Below are 15,131 nucleotides of genomic sequence, written 5' to 3' on the forward strand. Positions count from 1 at the left end.
TTTACATGATACATTTTCTCGTTGAATGCTGCGGAGTCGGCAGATTTGATTGGAAACGGGAAGAAACAAACAGCAGGTGAGTGTTACTCCAACTAAAAGTATTTATGCTGTTAATTTTGCTGTAAAGTCGTACCAGAAACTACGGAGAAGTGTTTTTACTCTCCTGCAAAGGTAAAAGGTAACATCATCTTTATAATTACAGCATGTTACATGTTAAACTTAGGCTCTTGTGAATGACAGTAATAAAACTTCTCTCAGATTGTATCACTGACTAAATATTGTGATTTATTTCCACTACTGCTGCAGGCTTGCTATTAATTCACTAAACGACATGTGTGCTAAAGACACAACAAGTTTATTTTATTCTGGAGATTTTCTTCCAGTAGTCTGCCTTTCCAGCAAAACCAGTTTACACTGTTGTCACATTTTTGTAAAACCAGTTTAGAAGTGGAGATACTGAAACTCACTCTTGCACAATACAACTGAGAACACCACTGTACTGTGCTGCACATGCAGGAGGTTAAATGGACACCTTTATAAAGGAAATGTGGGCTTGCCTTGAAACTTTAAGTGTTTTTGTTGTGGTTTAGTGAAACAGGACAACCCCAGGTTAACCCAGGTTAATCTGAACAACATCCTCAGGTATCTGGTCATTAGCAGACCCCAGTCAGGAGAGTTTCAGGTGAGCACCCACCCGCACATGATCCAAATAAAAACCATTCTCACCAGTTATTTAGAACAGAGGAAGCTGCTGGGATGATGGTGACAGTTTTAACTCTGGTTTTTGTTTTTGTTTTTAGATGTACCGTGGTTCAAATTGATTTTTAAGTTAGTTTCAGGTGCATTTTGGGTTAATATACAATGTGCTTGGATGTGCTTGAGGATGGTAGAGACAATTCATACGTGCACCATATAAACATGATAATTGGTGAAGTATGATACACAGGAGAGTGGAAATGGAAAAAATATAATTAGTATTCAAGGTATTAATTATATAAACCGTGGGTACACAGTGTGCTCATAAAGTTACTGGTACAGGAATAAACAACAGCACCGGTGCATTAAACTGTCAGTGGTAATGGCAGCTGAATTACTCGTGAGCTGGCTAATATAATGTATGATAGGCTGTTTGAATAACATTTAGGTTATTATGAATAACCGTCAGCTACGTAGACTGGGGAGGTTGGGGGGGCCACAGTTGAGAAGCATGCAGCTCTGCAGATCAGAGACATAAAATGTTTATTTTTTATTACAAATTAAAGCTGTGATTCTGTTCTTTAAGTCCATATTCATTGTATAGCTTCAAATTCAATATATTTTGGTAAAAAGCTAAAATAAAAAAGTGTCCAAACATCTATAGACCTAACTAGAACATGCTGTGGTTAATATGTTCAACCTCCAGTGAAATGAACAAATATGGAGATTAATAAGAGTCACATGTTCAAAATAAAGACTAATAGGGCAAGAAATCTTACGACAGCTCATCCAGTGGTTATAGTGTCTATACCAGGGTTGTTCAACATACGGTCCGCGGTTCTATGTAAGCTATGAAAGCTTTAATAGCAATTATTCAATAAAACTACCAGCTAATCTTAATTTGTCCTCTGTTTTAGTCAGAACACAACAGCCAGAACTAAATGGCAGACAGCAGTGTGCCTAAATTACACTTATTTTTCCATTTTTGAAATTTCATCTTTTTCATAAAAGGTTTTGTAAAAGGATGGCTCATAATGTACTTGTTCTTCTTTGTATGAAAACAAAGGGGAAAACTTGGAGTTGTCATTATTTCTAGGCTATTATGTTTCTGGTCTAACCCACTTGAAATCAAATTAGGCTGCATGTGGTCCCTGAACTAAAATGAGTTTGACACCCCTGGTGTTTGTTTTTTTAAAGGTAACACAGTTAGACCCTGGGCTTTGGTTACATGAGTAGTACTATTTTTTTCTAGGATTGCTTGAGGTTAACTTTACCTTTAGTAACATCACAGATCTACGAACACCTCTGCTTCTGTGTCTTCTCCTCAGAGAGATGTGTTGGTTGCTGTGGTTCCTCGCCATCTTGCTGGCTCTCTTCTGCACTGTGGATGTGTGGTACTTCCTGCGGGTACCCATGGTGGTCCTGCGGGCCTGGTTTCAGCCCCCGATCCGGGACATCACAGCAGAGCAGATCATCAAAGGCCGAGTCACGCCGCGTGACATCGACATGTGCCACATGAACAATGCTCGCTACTTGCGGGAGTGCGACTTCGCCCGCTTCTCTCTCTACACGCGCAACGGCGTGTTCAAGGCAACGCGAGCCCTCGGAGCTACGATGGTCGTGGGGGCCACCACCATCCGTTACCGCAGGCCTCTGTACATAGGGGAGGGTTATGAGCTGCGGAGTCGGATCGTCACCTGGGATGACAAAGCCTTTTTCCTGGAGCAGAGATTTGTGTCCACGAAAGACGGGCTGGTGTGTGCTGTCATGTACTGCAAGCAGAGCGTCATACGCAGCAGCCCGGACAAGATCATGCAGCACCTGTGTAAAAGAAAGGTGAGGAAGGACCGAGGTGTTTCAGCGCGGACACAAATGGTAGATTGGTCAAATGAATACAAGTACTGAGCTTGTGGTTTGCTCTCTGCAGGTGGAGTGCCCTGAGTTTCCAGAGGACCTTCAACACTGGGTCAGCTTCATCTCCGCCAGCAGCCAGGCCCTCAGAGCTGAGAGTGGTCTAGAGGAGAAGAACAAATGAGACGTTGCACGGGTAGCTACTCAGGCTGGTTTTTAGGCTTACTAAAAGCCAGTTCACAAACCCACGATTGAATGTCTTCTGAGAGAGACATGGAGCTTCTCTCTACTATTACTTGACTTAAACACAACTGTGCCTACACTTTGTAAAACAAGCTTTACTATGACCCTGATATCATTTACACATGTGAAACACTGGAATAACAGCACACTACATTGTTTTGAAAGGTTGAAAACACACAGCAATTGCTTGTTTACTCATAGAAAATTAATATGATTGTATAAATTGCACCATCTGGTACTATAGCAACAATACAACTAACTCAGGGGTTTAGTTTGGAGTTTTTACTGCAACCATCTGTGAAATTATGGTACCTCACAGGTTGCGAATGAGAAAATAAAATGGGGAAGAAGAGATGGATATCCCCGCCATCATGTGTGTTAGTGTTAAAAATAACAAATGCATTTAGCTATTAAAATTAAAATGCCTGAAAACATAACATTTGGAAAATTTAAGAATGAGACACCTGTACTCATGGGCTCCTCAGAAGCTCGTTGTTGCTGAACTCTGGATCATTTTGTCCTAATCTGAGGCAGCAAGATTCACAATCTCATCAACCTGCATTTTGAACCCTGTTTACATGTTCAAGCTCAGATTATAGGACGACCCAGAGAAACTTCCCACTTTCAGCGAAGATAACCGTCATTGAAATATGCGATTCAGTAGAGAGCTGATGTCTACACACTGGCGACACTAGGAGAGCTTAGGGTTAGGTACTAATGCACGTAAAGCTTCATTTTGCTCTGTTTTTGTTATTTTGCATTTCTCCATGCGAAGCCTCATTGTCGAATTAGATGGACCTCATCCCCATCATGCCTGACTGACCCAGAGATGTACCATTGTCTCTGGTTGTGGGTGCTATCATCATGAAAGTTACACCTGTTTGGGTGGAAAAAGAGCGAACGGTGAAAGATTCAGCTCATGTTTTAATAGACATTATGTTTTCTCTGCTAAATCTCAAACACAAACTAACTGCAAATGGATTAAAATCACTTTTATACGTGTCAAAATGTTTTAACCTCTGTAGGGAGTAGGTTATATGACGACAGCTACAAGTGCTAAAACACTGCTTAAAGTAGGAACTGTTAAACCTGGGCGACTCTCATGTTTAAACCATTTGTCATTAATGAACAGACATCCTCCTCATGCTATTCATGTCTTTTATCACTAGAGGTCGACAATATGTTGGTGAAGTTTCAGATTAGCTGTTCGGTTAATCAGCTTTCTCTCTGTCTCAGGGCTGTACCCCTACCTGATCTTGACAAATAATCAGATTAGGGTTTATTTTCAGTAAAGATTTAAACATAATTTTTAGTATTGATTACGTTTCAGCCTCTGTGTAATTTTTGTGGTTTTATTTAAGAAAATGTTGGTACATCTGTCGTTACGGTGTAATGTTAATACAGGTTGCAGTAGTCTGACATTATTTTAAAAAATGTAAACTGAGGTCTGATCAACAGGATTCACTGTTGATCACCACAGTGGCGATCATATCCTCATTTAAAGGGATGCTTTAGTGACTCAGCATCTGCCTCAGCCGTCTGGTTCTCTCCTTCTCACACATTTGACCTTGTTTGTAAGATGTTACCAGACTGCCGCTGTCACTGGGAGCCGGTCCTCTGTCAGTAAATGGTTAACTCCTTAAGTGATGAGTTGACACTGGTTCACATTCAGCATCCTACCCTCATCTTCAAGTTGTAAACATGTCTGTAATAAAGTGAATTTACAAAGAGCAAGTGTCTTCAGGAGTTATTTATGTCAATAGTTCCACCTTTGCCTCAGCAAAACAAAAGGACAGGGGAAAAAAAGTTTTACTCAACAGTCATTTCATTTCTTTTCTAGGTTTGCATTTGTGTTTATTTAATATTTCAAACTGATTTGATTGTCATTTATAGTCTATGTCATGAATGTGAATTTGAAAATGAAGATTTTATTCAACACAGTGTTTTGGAAAATGTCATGTTAAACCCTATAAGACTTTTTAACACAGCTTATTTATGATGTAATCTTTAATCTCTGCCTCCACTCTCTGCTGCAGCATGTCTATCTGTCATCCACGTGAGATAGCTGACATTAGCTAACGCTGATGTAGTCAACATACATACACGAGGTGTTTGGCAAGCAAAGACTATTTGTCACCACGTGTGTTGTCCCATCAGTCTCTCACATAGTTAACAATGCATCAGCTCTATCCTTCAAATAGCTGGAAAACGACTGAAAGTAGCCATTGAAATGCAGTTCAGCTGTGTGATTTCTTGACGTGACGCTGTTTAGCAGAGGAATTTATTTATTTATTTATTTTTATTCCACAGAAGTTGAGGCTGACATCCCTCAGCCATAGATTGTTCTCCTGTGTTAAAAGTGGACGGAGAGTAAAAACTTAAATAAAATGACCAATGAAGCAAACTATTTGTTGCATTGAAGAAGTTTTTACATCCAGTTTGAAAGACAAGATCAAATTTATTGATTGATTGATTGATTGATTGGTTGTCCACACCAAGCTGATAGAATGTTGACTTCCATGTGACAGGATGTGACATCACCAAGTAAGATGCTTAGATGGAATGTGCAAATTCCAAATTCCAAAGAGCAAATCGACATCAAAGCCTGCCTTTGATCTATAGAATGTTGGCGAGAGTATAAATAGGGCTCAACTCCTGGCAGCCATTACAGTGAGTTTTTGATCGGTACCTACCACAATACACACAGCGAGCGAACGTGAAGAATATTTTATATTCAACACAGCGACAGTCAGAGAATCGAATAGTAAACACTACTTGATTTCAAATGGAGACAACAGCTACAAACCCTAACCGCAAGGTTCACAGGGGTAAGTTTAAAGTCTTCCTGCGTGACTTTAAGCACCAAGTCTTCATTCCAACGAAGTCTGCCACGACGTCTGCAGAGGAGAACCAGGAGATGTCTCAGCCAACAAACTCCGGGAAAGCCACTCCTAACTTCCAGGAGGAGGTTGAGCAGAACTTCAGCATGCAGCTCAACGATGAAGACTTTCCAGCGCTCCAGACAGAGCAGACTCAACCCCAGGCACAGGACACCAAGGCCGCTGGCCTGAAAAGGGGACTCCGAAAATGGAAGGACAAGATGGCAACAGCCTTCGGTTTGATTAGGGCAAATCCACAGGCACCAAAAACCGTACTGCTTGCCACATCGCCTACACTGTCCCCCACAGCCGCCGAAGTACCAGCCACAGCTCTCACAGTACCTGATGCAGCTCCAGGGATTCCTGTCGCAGCTCCCACAGTACGTGAGTCAGCTACTGAAGTGCCTACTCCAGATACGCCTGCCGTATCTCCAGAAGAGCCCTCCCTATCTTTAGGTGTGCCTGCCGCATCTCCAGATATGCCTGCCGGCTCTCCAGAAGTGGCTGCCACATCTCTAGAAGTGCCAGCCACAGCTCTCACAGTATCTGATGCAGCTCCAGGGATTCCTGTCGCAGCTCCCACAGTACGTGAGTCAGCTACTGAGGTGCCTACCGCATCTCCAGATACGCCTGCCGCATTTCCAGAAGTGCCTGCCGTATCTCCAGAAGAGCCCTCCCTATCTCTAGGTGTGCCTGCCACATCTCCAGATATGCCTGCCGGCTCTCCAGAAGTGACTGCCACATCTCTAGAAGTGCCAGCCACAGCTCTCACAGTACCTGATGCAGCTCCAGGGATTCCTGTCGCAGCTCCCACAGTACGTGAGTCAGCTACTGAGGTGCCTACCGCATCTCCAGATACGCCTATCGCATTTCCAGAAGTGCCTGCCGTATCTCCAAAAGAGCCCTCCCTATCTCTAGGTGTGCCTGCCGCATCTCCAGATATGCCTGCCGGCTCTCCAGAAGTGGCTGCCACATCTCCAGAAGTGCCAGCCACAGCTCTCACAGTACCTGATGCAGCTCCAGGGATTCCTGTCGCAGCTCCCACAGTACGTGAGTCAGCTACTGAGGTGCCTACCGCATCTCCAGATACGCCTATCGCATTTCCAGAAGTGCCTGCCGTATCTCCAAAAGAGCCCTGCCTATCTCTAGGTGTGCCTGCCGCATCTCCAGATATGCCTGCCGGCTCTCCAGAAGTGGCTGCCACATCTCTAGAAGTGCCAGCCACAGCTCTCACAGTACCTGATGCAGCTCCAGGGATTCCTGTCGCAGCTGTCACAGTACGTGAGTCAGCTACTGAGGTGCCTACCGCATCTCCAGATACGCCTATCGCATTTCCAGAAATGCCTGCCGTATCTCCAAAAGAGCCCTCCCTATGTCTAGGTGTGCCTGACGCATCTCCAGACATGCCTGCCGGCTCTCCAGAAATGGCCACATCTCTAGAAGTGCCTGCCACATCTTCAGAAGTGCCAAAACTGATGGAGTTGACACCCAAAGTGCCGACGTCCACCAGGCCTCAGACCGCGGCTTCGGCATTGCCAAAACTGATGGAGTTGACACCCAAAGTGCCGACGTCCACCAGGCCTCAGACCGCGGCTTCGGCATTGCCAAAACTGATGGAGTTGACACCCAAAGTGCCGACGTCCACCAGGCCTCTGACCGCGGCTTCGGCATTGCCAAAACTGATGGAGTTGACACCAAAAGTGCCGACGTCCACCAGGCCTCTGACCGCGGCTTCGGCATTGCCAAAACTGATGGAGTTGACACCCAAAGTGCCGACGTCCACCAGGCCTCTGACCGCGGCTTCGGCATTGCCAAAACTGATGGAGTTGACACCCAAAGTGCCGACGTCCACCAGGCCTCAGACCGCGGCTTCGGCATTGCCAAAACTGATGGAGTTGACACCCAAAGTGCCGACGTCCACCAGGCCTCAGACCGCGGCTTCGGCATTGCCAAAACTGATGGAGTTGACACCCAAAGTGCCGACGTCCACCAGGCCTCAGACCGCGGCTTCGGCATTGCCAAAACTGATGGAGTTGACACCCAAAGTGCCGACGTCCACCAGGCCTCAGACCGCGGCTTCGGCATTGCCAAAACTGATGGAGTTGACACCCAAAGTGCCGACGTCCACCAGGCCTCTGACCGCGGCTTCGGCATTGCCAAAACTGATGGAGTTGACACCCAAAGTGCCGACGTCCACCAGGCCTCTGACCGCGGCTTCGGCATTGCCAAAACTGATGGAGTTGACACCCAAAGTGCCGACGTCCACCAGGCCTCTGACCGCGGCTTCGGCATTGCCAAAACTGATGGAGTTGACACCCAAAGTGCCGACGTCCACCAGGCCTCAGACCGCGGCTTCGGCATTGCCAAAACTGATGGAGTTGACACCCAAAGTGCCGACGTCCACCAGGCCTCCGACCGCGGCTTCGGCATTGCCAAAACTGATGGAGTTGACACCCAAAGTGCCGACGTCCACCAGGCCTCAAACTGCCAAACTGCTTCCGACGACTTATACCCTGGCAGAACTGCAGGCTATTACAGAGGCCACCCAGCAACCTGCAGCAGCTAAAGAACATCCGATTCTCCAAATGCTGCGTGGAACCACAGCTGAGAAACCGCAGCCTGCTATCCAGCCTGAACTCGCCAGTGCTGGGATCAAGAACAACGCTGTACTTCAGATCTCTGAGCTGGAGTTTAACAAAATTCTGGCTGAAGGGACAGACAAGATGTCTTCAGTGGAGCAAGAAAATGTTGCTCTAAGAAAAGAGTTAGAGCAATTGAAAGAACAGCTCAAAGCCCAAGGAAAGGAGGCAGAAGAAGAGAAGGCTGTTCTTCATGAGGCGCTCAGCAAGAAGGGGAAGATGCATGAGAATGCTTCCCTGCATGGTCAACTGCTAGAAGAATCGCTCAAGGCAGAAGAAAACAAAAGGAAGGAAGCAGAGACCTGTCTTCAGCAACAAGCAGAGGAGACCGCTAGAGTTAAAGCTGCACTGACTCTAATGCAGACTCAGATGGATGAGCAACAACGTCAGTGGGAGAAGGAAAAGCTCCGCTACGTTTCTGAGAACATAGTGACGACATCAACTATGACAGCTGCAGCCATCAAGATGCAGGAGGACCTGGAAAACGAAAGACGACAGTGGGACCAGGAAAAGGCCGACCTCCAGCACCGCTTACAAGCCATGAACGAGGCCATCAAGAAGACGGTGGAGGAGGGGGAAAACTCCAGAAATGAGTTAATGGACAGACTGCAACAACTGGAACAGCAGATGGAGGAGGCACCGAAAAAAGGGAAGAAGAAATCTCTGAGGAAGCGATTCCTCAAGCTTTTCAGAAGACCTTGAGAGACCCAGCCTCAGCCTGACCTCTGCCAGTCCTGTCACACCCTCCCACATTGAACCCCCCCCCCCCCCCCGTCCCTTTCCCCTTTGTGTGAATGTGAGTGCGAATGATTGTTTGTCTTTGTGTTTGTACTGTGATGATGAGGAGCCCTGTCCAGAGTGGCCTGGTGTCTCTCTGTGTTAATCCTGTGATGTACTGGCAGCTTGTCCTTGCGGTATTGGGCAAAAACATCCATTGTCCATTGCCTGCTGGAAGAAGCTCCAGACATCAACAGAAATATGCTCTAGCCATCTATGGACAATGAATGAATGAGTGAGTGAATGGCATTAACAGCATAAAAATAAAAAACAAAACAAAACAACATATACTAATGTTTGCACATCTCTTCTATAACTAAGTTCTGAGTTATAAAATACTGATGATTCTGAATATTTAAAGTAGCATGAGTAAGCAAGAGTATTACAGAAGTGCAATACCTTCCTCACAGTGTTATTGCTAGTCTTATGTGTTAAAACCATTAAACCTGTTTGACTTCAGCAACAAATTGTCGTCACTTTTATTTCAGGCAAACTAAAAAACTAAATTTATTACACAGTCACCAAGACTGATGTGACTAAATTGTGATACTACGAAAACATTATTTTCGAACTGACATACTGTACATTTGAGAATGAAAATCATGTTGCTAAACATTTATTTGTCTCTGGGAACACAGAAGTGTCTAAAATAATTTATATACCATATTAGTGTGTCTCAAATCAGGTTTAAAATACGTAAATAGGGAATTAATGTTAAAAATATGCACAAACTGGTATGAATTTGAAATAACATTAATAGAAACACTTGTATTTTTGGTGCTGTCTGTTCATTACTCTAAAAGGAGACCAGATAAAAATTAACCCGCATAATAAAAACAAACTTAACACAGTTAACATTCCTCCTGTGGTTAAAACAGACACATTCCTCTTAGTTTGCATGAATCTATGGGTTTGATCTTTTTTCTCCATCAATCTTGGTTTTAAACATATTAATCTTTCCTCAGTTTTCTTCTTATCAGAACCTTGAAAGCCATGAAACATTAACAACTGATCCGTATTTACATGGCCCACCATTTAATCAAGAGCAGTTGAGCAGTAGTGGCAGTTTTATCAATTATCAACTGCGAAGAAAGAGTAACACAGAACAGTCGGCACTGATATTATAGAAAAGTATAAAGAAAAGAATGTAACCACACACTTCAGAGAACAGCTAAACCCATGTTTGTTTGTAGATTTTTAACATCTCTGTTAACTTCTGTTGTTGCATCTGAGATGTAAGGTACTGATCATTAACTGCATTTGCAACGAATCCAGCCATTTTGTATACACGCACATTCAAGGAATGTGACTCTGCTTGTACATTGTTCTTGGAGTACTTAAATGGGGTATAGGTACTGTATAATGAATAAGAATATATATATTTTTTTTTAAAAAGAACGGAGGGGGGTATTTACAGATGATTTATAAACAAGATCAATAACTGCACGTCTATATATACATATAGCAGCATCTACTGTAAGTGCGTAGTATTTAAAAAAGAACAGGGCAGTGCAATTAAACTGTAATACAAATAAGATTATAATAGTTTGTTATAGAGAATGGCATGTAGGAGGAAACTGTTCTCGTGTCTGGAGTGTTCTGCAGCACCTACCAGAGGGGACGAGTTGTAACAGGTTATGTCTGAGGTGAGAAGGATCTGCAGTGATGTTTCCTGTCCGTTTCCTGACTTGTTCCTTTGGAATAAACATAAAAAAGTGTGTTGGTGCACAATGCACTATTTATATAAGTATGACACTCATAAATCTCCACTTATAAATATTTATGCTTATGTACAGTACAAAAACCTGCATGTAGCTATACATATTACAGACAGTATGCAGCCTGTGTTGAATGAAATATTCAAACCTACCTGTATGATCATTTTTGGTGTGATGGTGTTAAACTGGATTAATAACAAAACATAAAAGGGTTTCTGTTATTTAGCCTAGCGTACTAACTAAAAAATACGGTTGTCAAAATAACAAAAACACAATATAATTCAAAAGTACTAGAAACCACGGCTTCTGAGATGAACAGTTCAATTAACAGCTCTCTCGTTTATTTTAAACAAATGCTTAATACCAGAACCTTCATGAAGCTATCATTTAATGCAGGAGTGTTCATTGGTGTACCTAATGAACTGGCCAGTGAGTGTACACACCGGAGAAAGTCAAAATGGACTGCCCTGAACCCACGTCCATGTAACCATGCCAACACGTCAACCAATTAAATTACGTGCCGTCACACACCCGGAAGTCATGTTCATTCATTCTACCGGTTCTTCAAGTTGCATCGCATCTCATGGTAGCGCTTTCGTCAGGACGCACAGTGAGTTTTACAGTTATCAAAAATACACTTCTGCGATATTTATTGCCATCTGTTGAATTTCGGCGCAGAAAAGCTAAAAAGTGACGACTTCGCGGGTAAGAGTGTGGTCGCTCTTCTACCGAGGCCACCAGCCACTGGCGGCTAGCGGCTAAGCTAACAGATTTGGCTGTCACAGCAGGTTGCTCACCGTCTATTTGAACAGAGCAGCATTAGCTTCCTGGACCTCTCAAGGTTGAAGCCGCTGATTATGGAAATAATGCTGCCGTCGTGTTTTATTTATTTTTTATTTTTTTGCAAGCATACTGAGTCAGGAAGTGAAAAAAGCACTGATCTCTTGTTTTCCTACACACAGCTGTATTGACATTGATGAGGTCAAAGATGCATTTTGTTAAACATTAATGGGAACCATGCATTTAGAAAACAGGGACTCTTTTAAGTCAGCATTTCATGGGAAATTACTGTAAAACTTCACAGTTGCATGCAAAATTAAATTAATTATTTCTAAATGCATCAGATTAATAGTGTATAATTTGGATTGATGTTTCAGAGAGATGTTGCTGCTGGTGCTAGGTGCCCTCCTCCTGCTCTTCTGTAGCCTGGATGTATGGTACTTCCTACGTGGGGCCCAGGTGTTTGTCCAAGCTTGGTTCCAGCCCAGAATATGGGACATTCTGGCTGAGCAGAGCATTGATGGCATGGTTCTTCCCCATGATTTGGACTACATGGGCCACATGAACAACTCTCGCTATCTGAGGGAGTGTGACTTTGCTCGCTTCCACCATTACATGAGAAACGGGCTGTTCATGGCCTCACGCAAACTGGGAGCCAAAATGGTGGTAGGGGCCTCCACCATCCGGTACCGGCGCTCCCTGGCCTTCCGTGAGGCTTTTGAGATTCGGACCAAAGTACTAGGCTGGGATGAGAAGGCTTTTTACCTGGAGCAGCGCTTTGTGTCCAAGAAAGACGGCTTTGTGTCTGCGATCCTCCTCTGTAAGCAGAATGTGGTGCGCTGCAGCCCGGAGATGATTATTGAATTTGTCTGCAAAAAGAAGGTGAGTAACGTATTAGTATTAGTTTATTATTAGTACGTAATATGATAACAAGGTAATGTTATCAAATTACTGATTCCCCCAAACATCACTTAAACACAAACTATTTCATTTACTATTAATTCATAGTCTGCATAAAGTAGAAGGAAAAAACAGTTGGCAAGAAATAAAGTCCAAGATGATGCCTTTAAATATCATCTTGTCTAACCTGCATTCAGGACCCTCCAATGTTTTATTTATAATCTCATTAATGCTATGACACATCATGCCGACAGTCGGCCGGTGAGTTTTTCTGGTCTGTCCCACACACCACTGGCGCTCGTCGGACCCCAGTCACTGAGTTTTCAGCCATTTCAGCTGAGTGAATTAGACGTAAACTAAATAAGGAAGCGGGAAGTGCACAAAGAAGGCTTATTTTACATCATTATCTAATGTGAACATTTGAATACCCAAATATTTTCACAACGACGTGATTATTTAGAATTAATAAACTGAAGACCAACTGTTTTGTAGCTCTTCTTAGCAGTGTATGTTTTGGTCGGTCCGGGCAGAGGCAACGTCACAGTCGGCCTTTGTTGCCAGTCGTTCTGTGATGTCGGTTTGCTGTGTCTGTGCAAATAAAAACATCAGATAAACACATTGGAGAAGCTTAAACCTGAGAATATTCTGCGTTTTGTTCAAGAAAACTTCACCAGAAAATTGTTCCCTCTGGAGACTGTTGCTTTATTCTTCATTTGCATTCAGCTTACGTTGTGTTTTTGTGCAGATCGAGTGCCCGGAATTTCCGGAGGACCTCAAACACTGGATCAGCTTTATTTCAGCCAGCAGCCAGGCCCTCAGAGCAGAGAGCGGCCTGGAGGATAAGAACAAGTGAAGCCACACTCATGACACTACGTATCATGAGTGTAGACACATATCATACCATTGCACACACACACACACATACACACACACACATACAAAGTAAACATACATGCACACAAACGGTTAAACATTGTAGAGAGTTTTAGTTGACTTCCAAGATTCCACTCATCGCTGTTTTGGTTCAGTCCTACCTGCTGTGTATTTTTGTATGATGTGAAATACTTAGGACAGCCGAAAGCTTGACAGTTATCCAGTGATTTAAAATGCACTCTATGCATTGGGATCATATTGAAGGATGTTCACTTGAAGAAAAAGTTAAACAGGACCGTAGCTTTATCCTTGCAGCTTTATTCAGTAGTGGACTGTGATTAGACTGGCTTTAGGCGTCTTCATTCTCTGACTTTAGATTAGCATGTAGAGCAAAACTTAACCTTCCACTGACATCGATGCATGTTTTGAAACTACCAGAATATTTTTGTGCCTGTTTCTTGTAGTTTACAGTTACCGACAGTTAACGTTTCACAAAATACATCCATCTGTGTGATGAAATACTTGAACGGACATCATGGACATGTACTGACAGTTGTTTTCCTATCCCATCAGTATTTTGCACATGTTAACCCAAATGAGTACTCAAACCGACTTCCTGTTTAATAGGGAATATCTTATTTATTCTTTTACCAGATTTAAAATACGTGTAAGTAGAGGGCTGCTTGATTTGGGGAAAAAAGCGCATGTAATTTTCAAGAGAAAGTGCTTGAATTGTCATTGAAAGGCGAACGCTAACATGAGGTTGCTGGCAACTTTTCTGAGCTTGCAACGCACAATGAGCAATGAATGTTGTCTGTTTTCATTGAGCTGATAGGCCATCTGAAATCGGTAACCTCCTCGTTCATGCAGCATCAGCGCTTTCGTTTGTGACCAAAGTAATGTATTGTACTGAAATTAGATTTTTTTTAAACATATATGTCTAATCTGTTTTATTTGTGTTGTTAATACACTGACCACCAAATCCTATTTAAATCACTGAAGTTTGAAAATATGCATCGTCTGTTTATTATTATTATTATTTTTACATTTATGGGAATGGATTCATGTATCAAACTTTATTTATTGTGTTAAATTATTTACATGCATTTTGAATTAAAAAATGCACTGGAAACTGTGTTTGGGTCATTGTTTGATTTTAAATTTATTGCAAGTGAGGTAGCGAGTCAGTGGAGTTTTTATTCCTGCTTTGAAGATGTGCTGCTCAAATATGCGACCGGGTGTTGTTGCCATCTCTGTTTAAGAAACTCAATAAAATGAAATGGCTGTCTGAGCTCCTCAAACAGGCTTTAGGTGAAAGTAGTTCTTAAATAGGTCTTCGGAGCTGGTGCAATTTTTACATTTAGTGGAGATTAAGTGTATAGTTACTGTTCTTCACATGAGTCTTTCCACCATCTTACGGTGGGGAACGCTGTGCTTGTTATTGCACCATATGTAGACTTTAATTTTAATATTGTTATAAACTAACTAAAAGTGTACAAATAAGTAAATAAGATTGACAGGCTACAAATGCTTATACAGTATAGTAATGATGTAGTAATGTAATATTACCGACAAGGGGCGTTCTACCTTGTTATGCGCATATTCTGCTAAAAAAAAAAAAAAAATAGGTATTTATTGTAAGTTCAAGATGTTAAATTCTTCACTTTTCACATGTGATGGACAATTATAATAATTATTAAAATATCTGTAAGTTTATTTTAAAATATCCGAAGAGTTTTTTGTTATCTCTTGCTTTTAGAAGGAGACCTCGGAGC

At 42.7% G+C, this 15,131-nt stretch overlaps 2 protein-coding genes across 2 annotated transcripts; both read left to right on the plus strand.

Annotated features, from left to right (window-relative positions):
- The first annotated feature begins 40 nt into the window (after positions 1 to 40).
- LOC311489217 (protein THEM6-like) lies at positions 41 to 4,509 on the plus strand. The gene is made up of 3 exons (XM_084546180.1): positions 41 to 76; positions 2,025 to 2,532; positions 2,624 to 4,509. The coding sequence occupies exons 2-3, from the start codon at positions 2,029 to 2,031 to the stop codon at positions 2,729 to 2,731; spliced, it is 612 nt and encodes a 203-aa protein (XP_084402306.1). The 5' UTR covers positions 41 to 76; positions 2,025 to 2,028; the 3' UTR covers positions 2,732 to 4,509.
- Positions 4,510 to 11,376: 6,867 nt separating this feature from the next.
- LOC311489017 (protein THEM6-like) lies at positions 11,377 to 14,396 on the plus strand. Its single transcript, XM_084545912.1, has 3 exons — positions 11,377 to 11,413; positions 11,961 to 12,465; positions 13,229 to 14,396. The coding sequence occupies exons 2-3, from the start codon at positions 11,965 to 11,967 to the stop codon at positions 13,334 to 13,336; spliced, it is 609 nt and encodes a 202-aa protein (XP_084402038.1). The 5' UTR covers positions 11,377 to 11,413; positions 11,961 to 11,964; the 3' UTR covers positions 13,337 to 14,396.
- Positions 14,397 to 15,131: the final 735 nt, after the last annotated feature.

This window comes from Chelon labrosus (assembly GCF_963514085.1).
Source record: "Chelon labrosus genome assembly, chromosome: 6".
Lineage (NCBI taxonomy): Eukaryota > Metazoa > Chordata > Actinopteri > Mugiliformes > Mugilidae > Chelon > Chelon labrosus.

What these genes read in the sequence shown, in the direction of transcription:
- LOC311489217 (XM_084546180.1), top strand. Translation starts at nt 2,029, where the DNA reads ATGTGTTGGTTGCTGTGGTTCCTCGCCATCTTGCTGGCTCTCTTCTGC. An exon ending in AGCACCTGTGTAAAAGAAAG is followed by an intron (nt 2,533 to 2,623) that starts GTGAGGAAGGAC and finishes TGCTCTCTGCAG; the next exon opens with GTGGAGTGCCCTGAGTTTCC.
- LOC311489017 (XM_084545912.1), top strand. Translation starts at nt 11,965, where the DNA reads ATGTTGCTGCTGGTGCTAGGTGCCCTCCTCCTGCTCTTCTGTAGCCTG. An exon ending in AATTTGTCTGCAAAAAGAAG is followed by an intron (nt 12,466 to 13,228) that starts GTGAGTAACGTA and finishes GTTTTTGTGCAG; the next exon opens with ATCGAGTGCCCGGAATTTCC.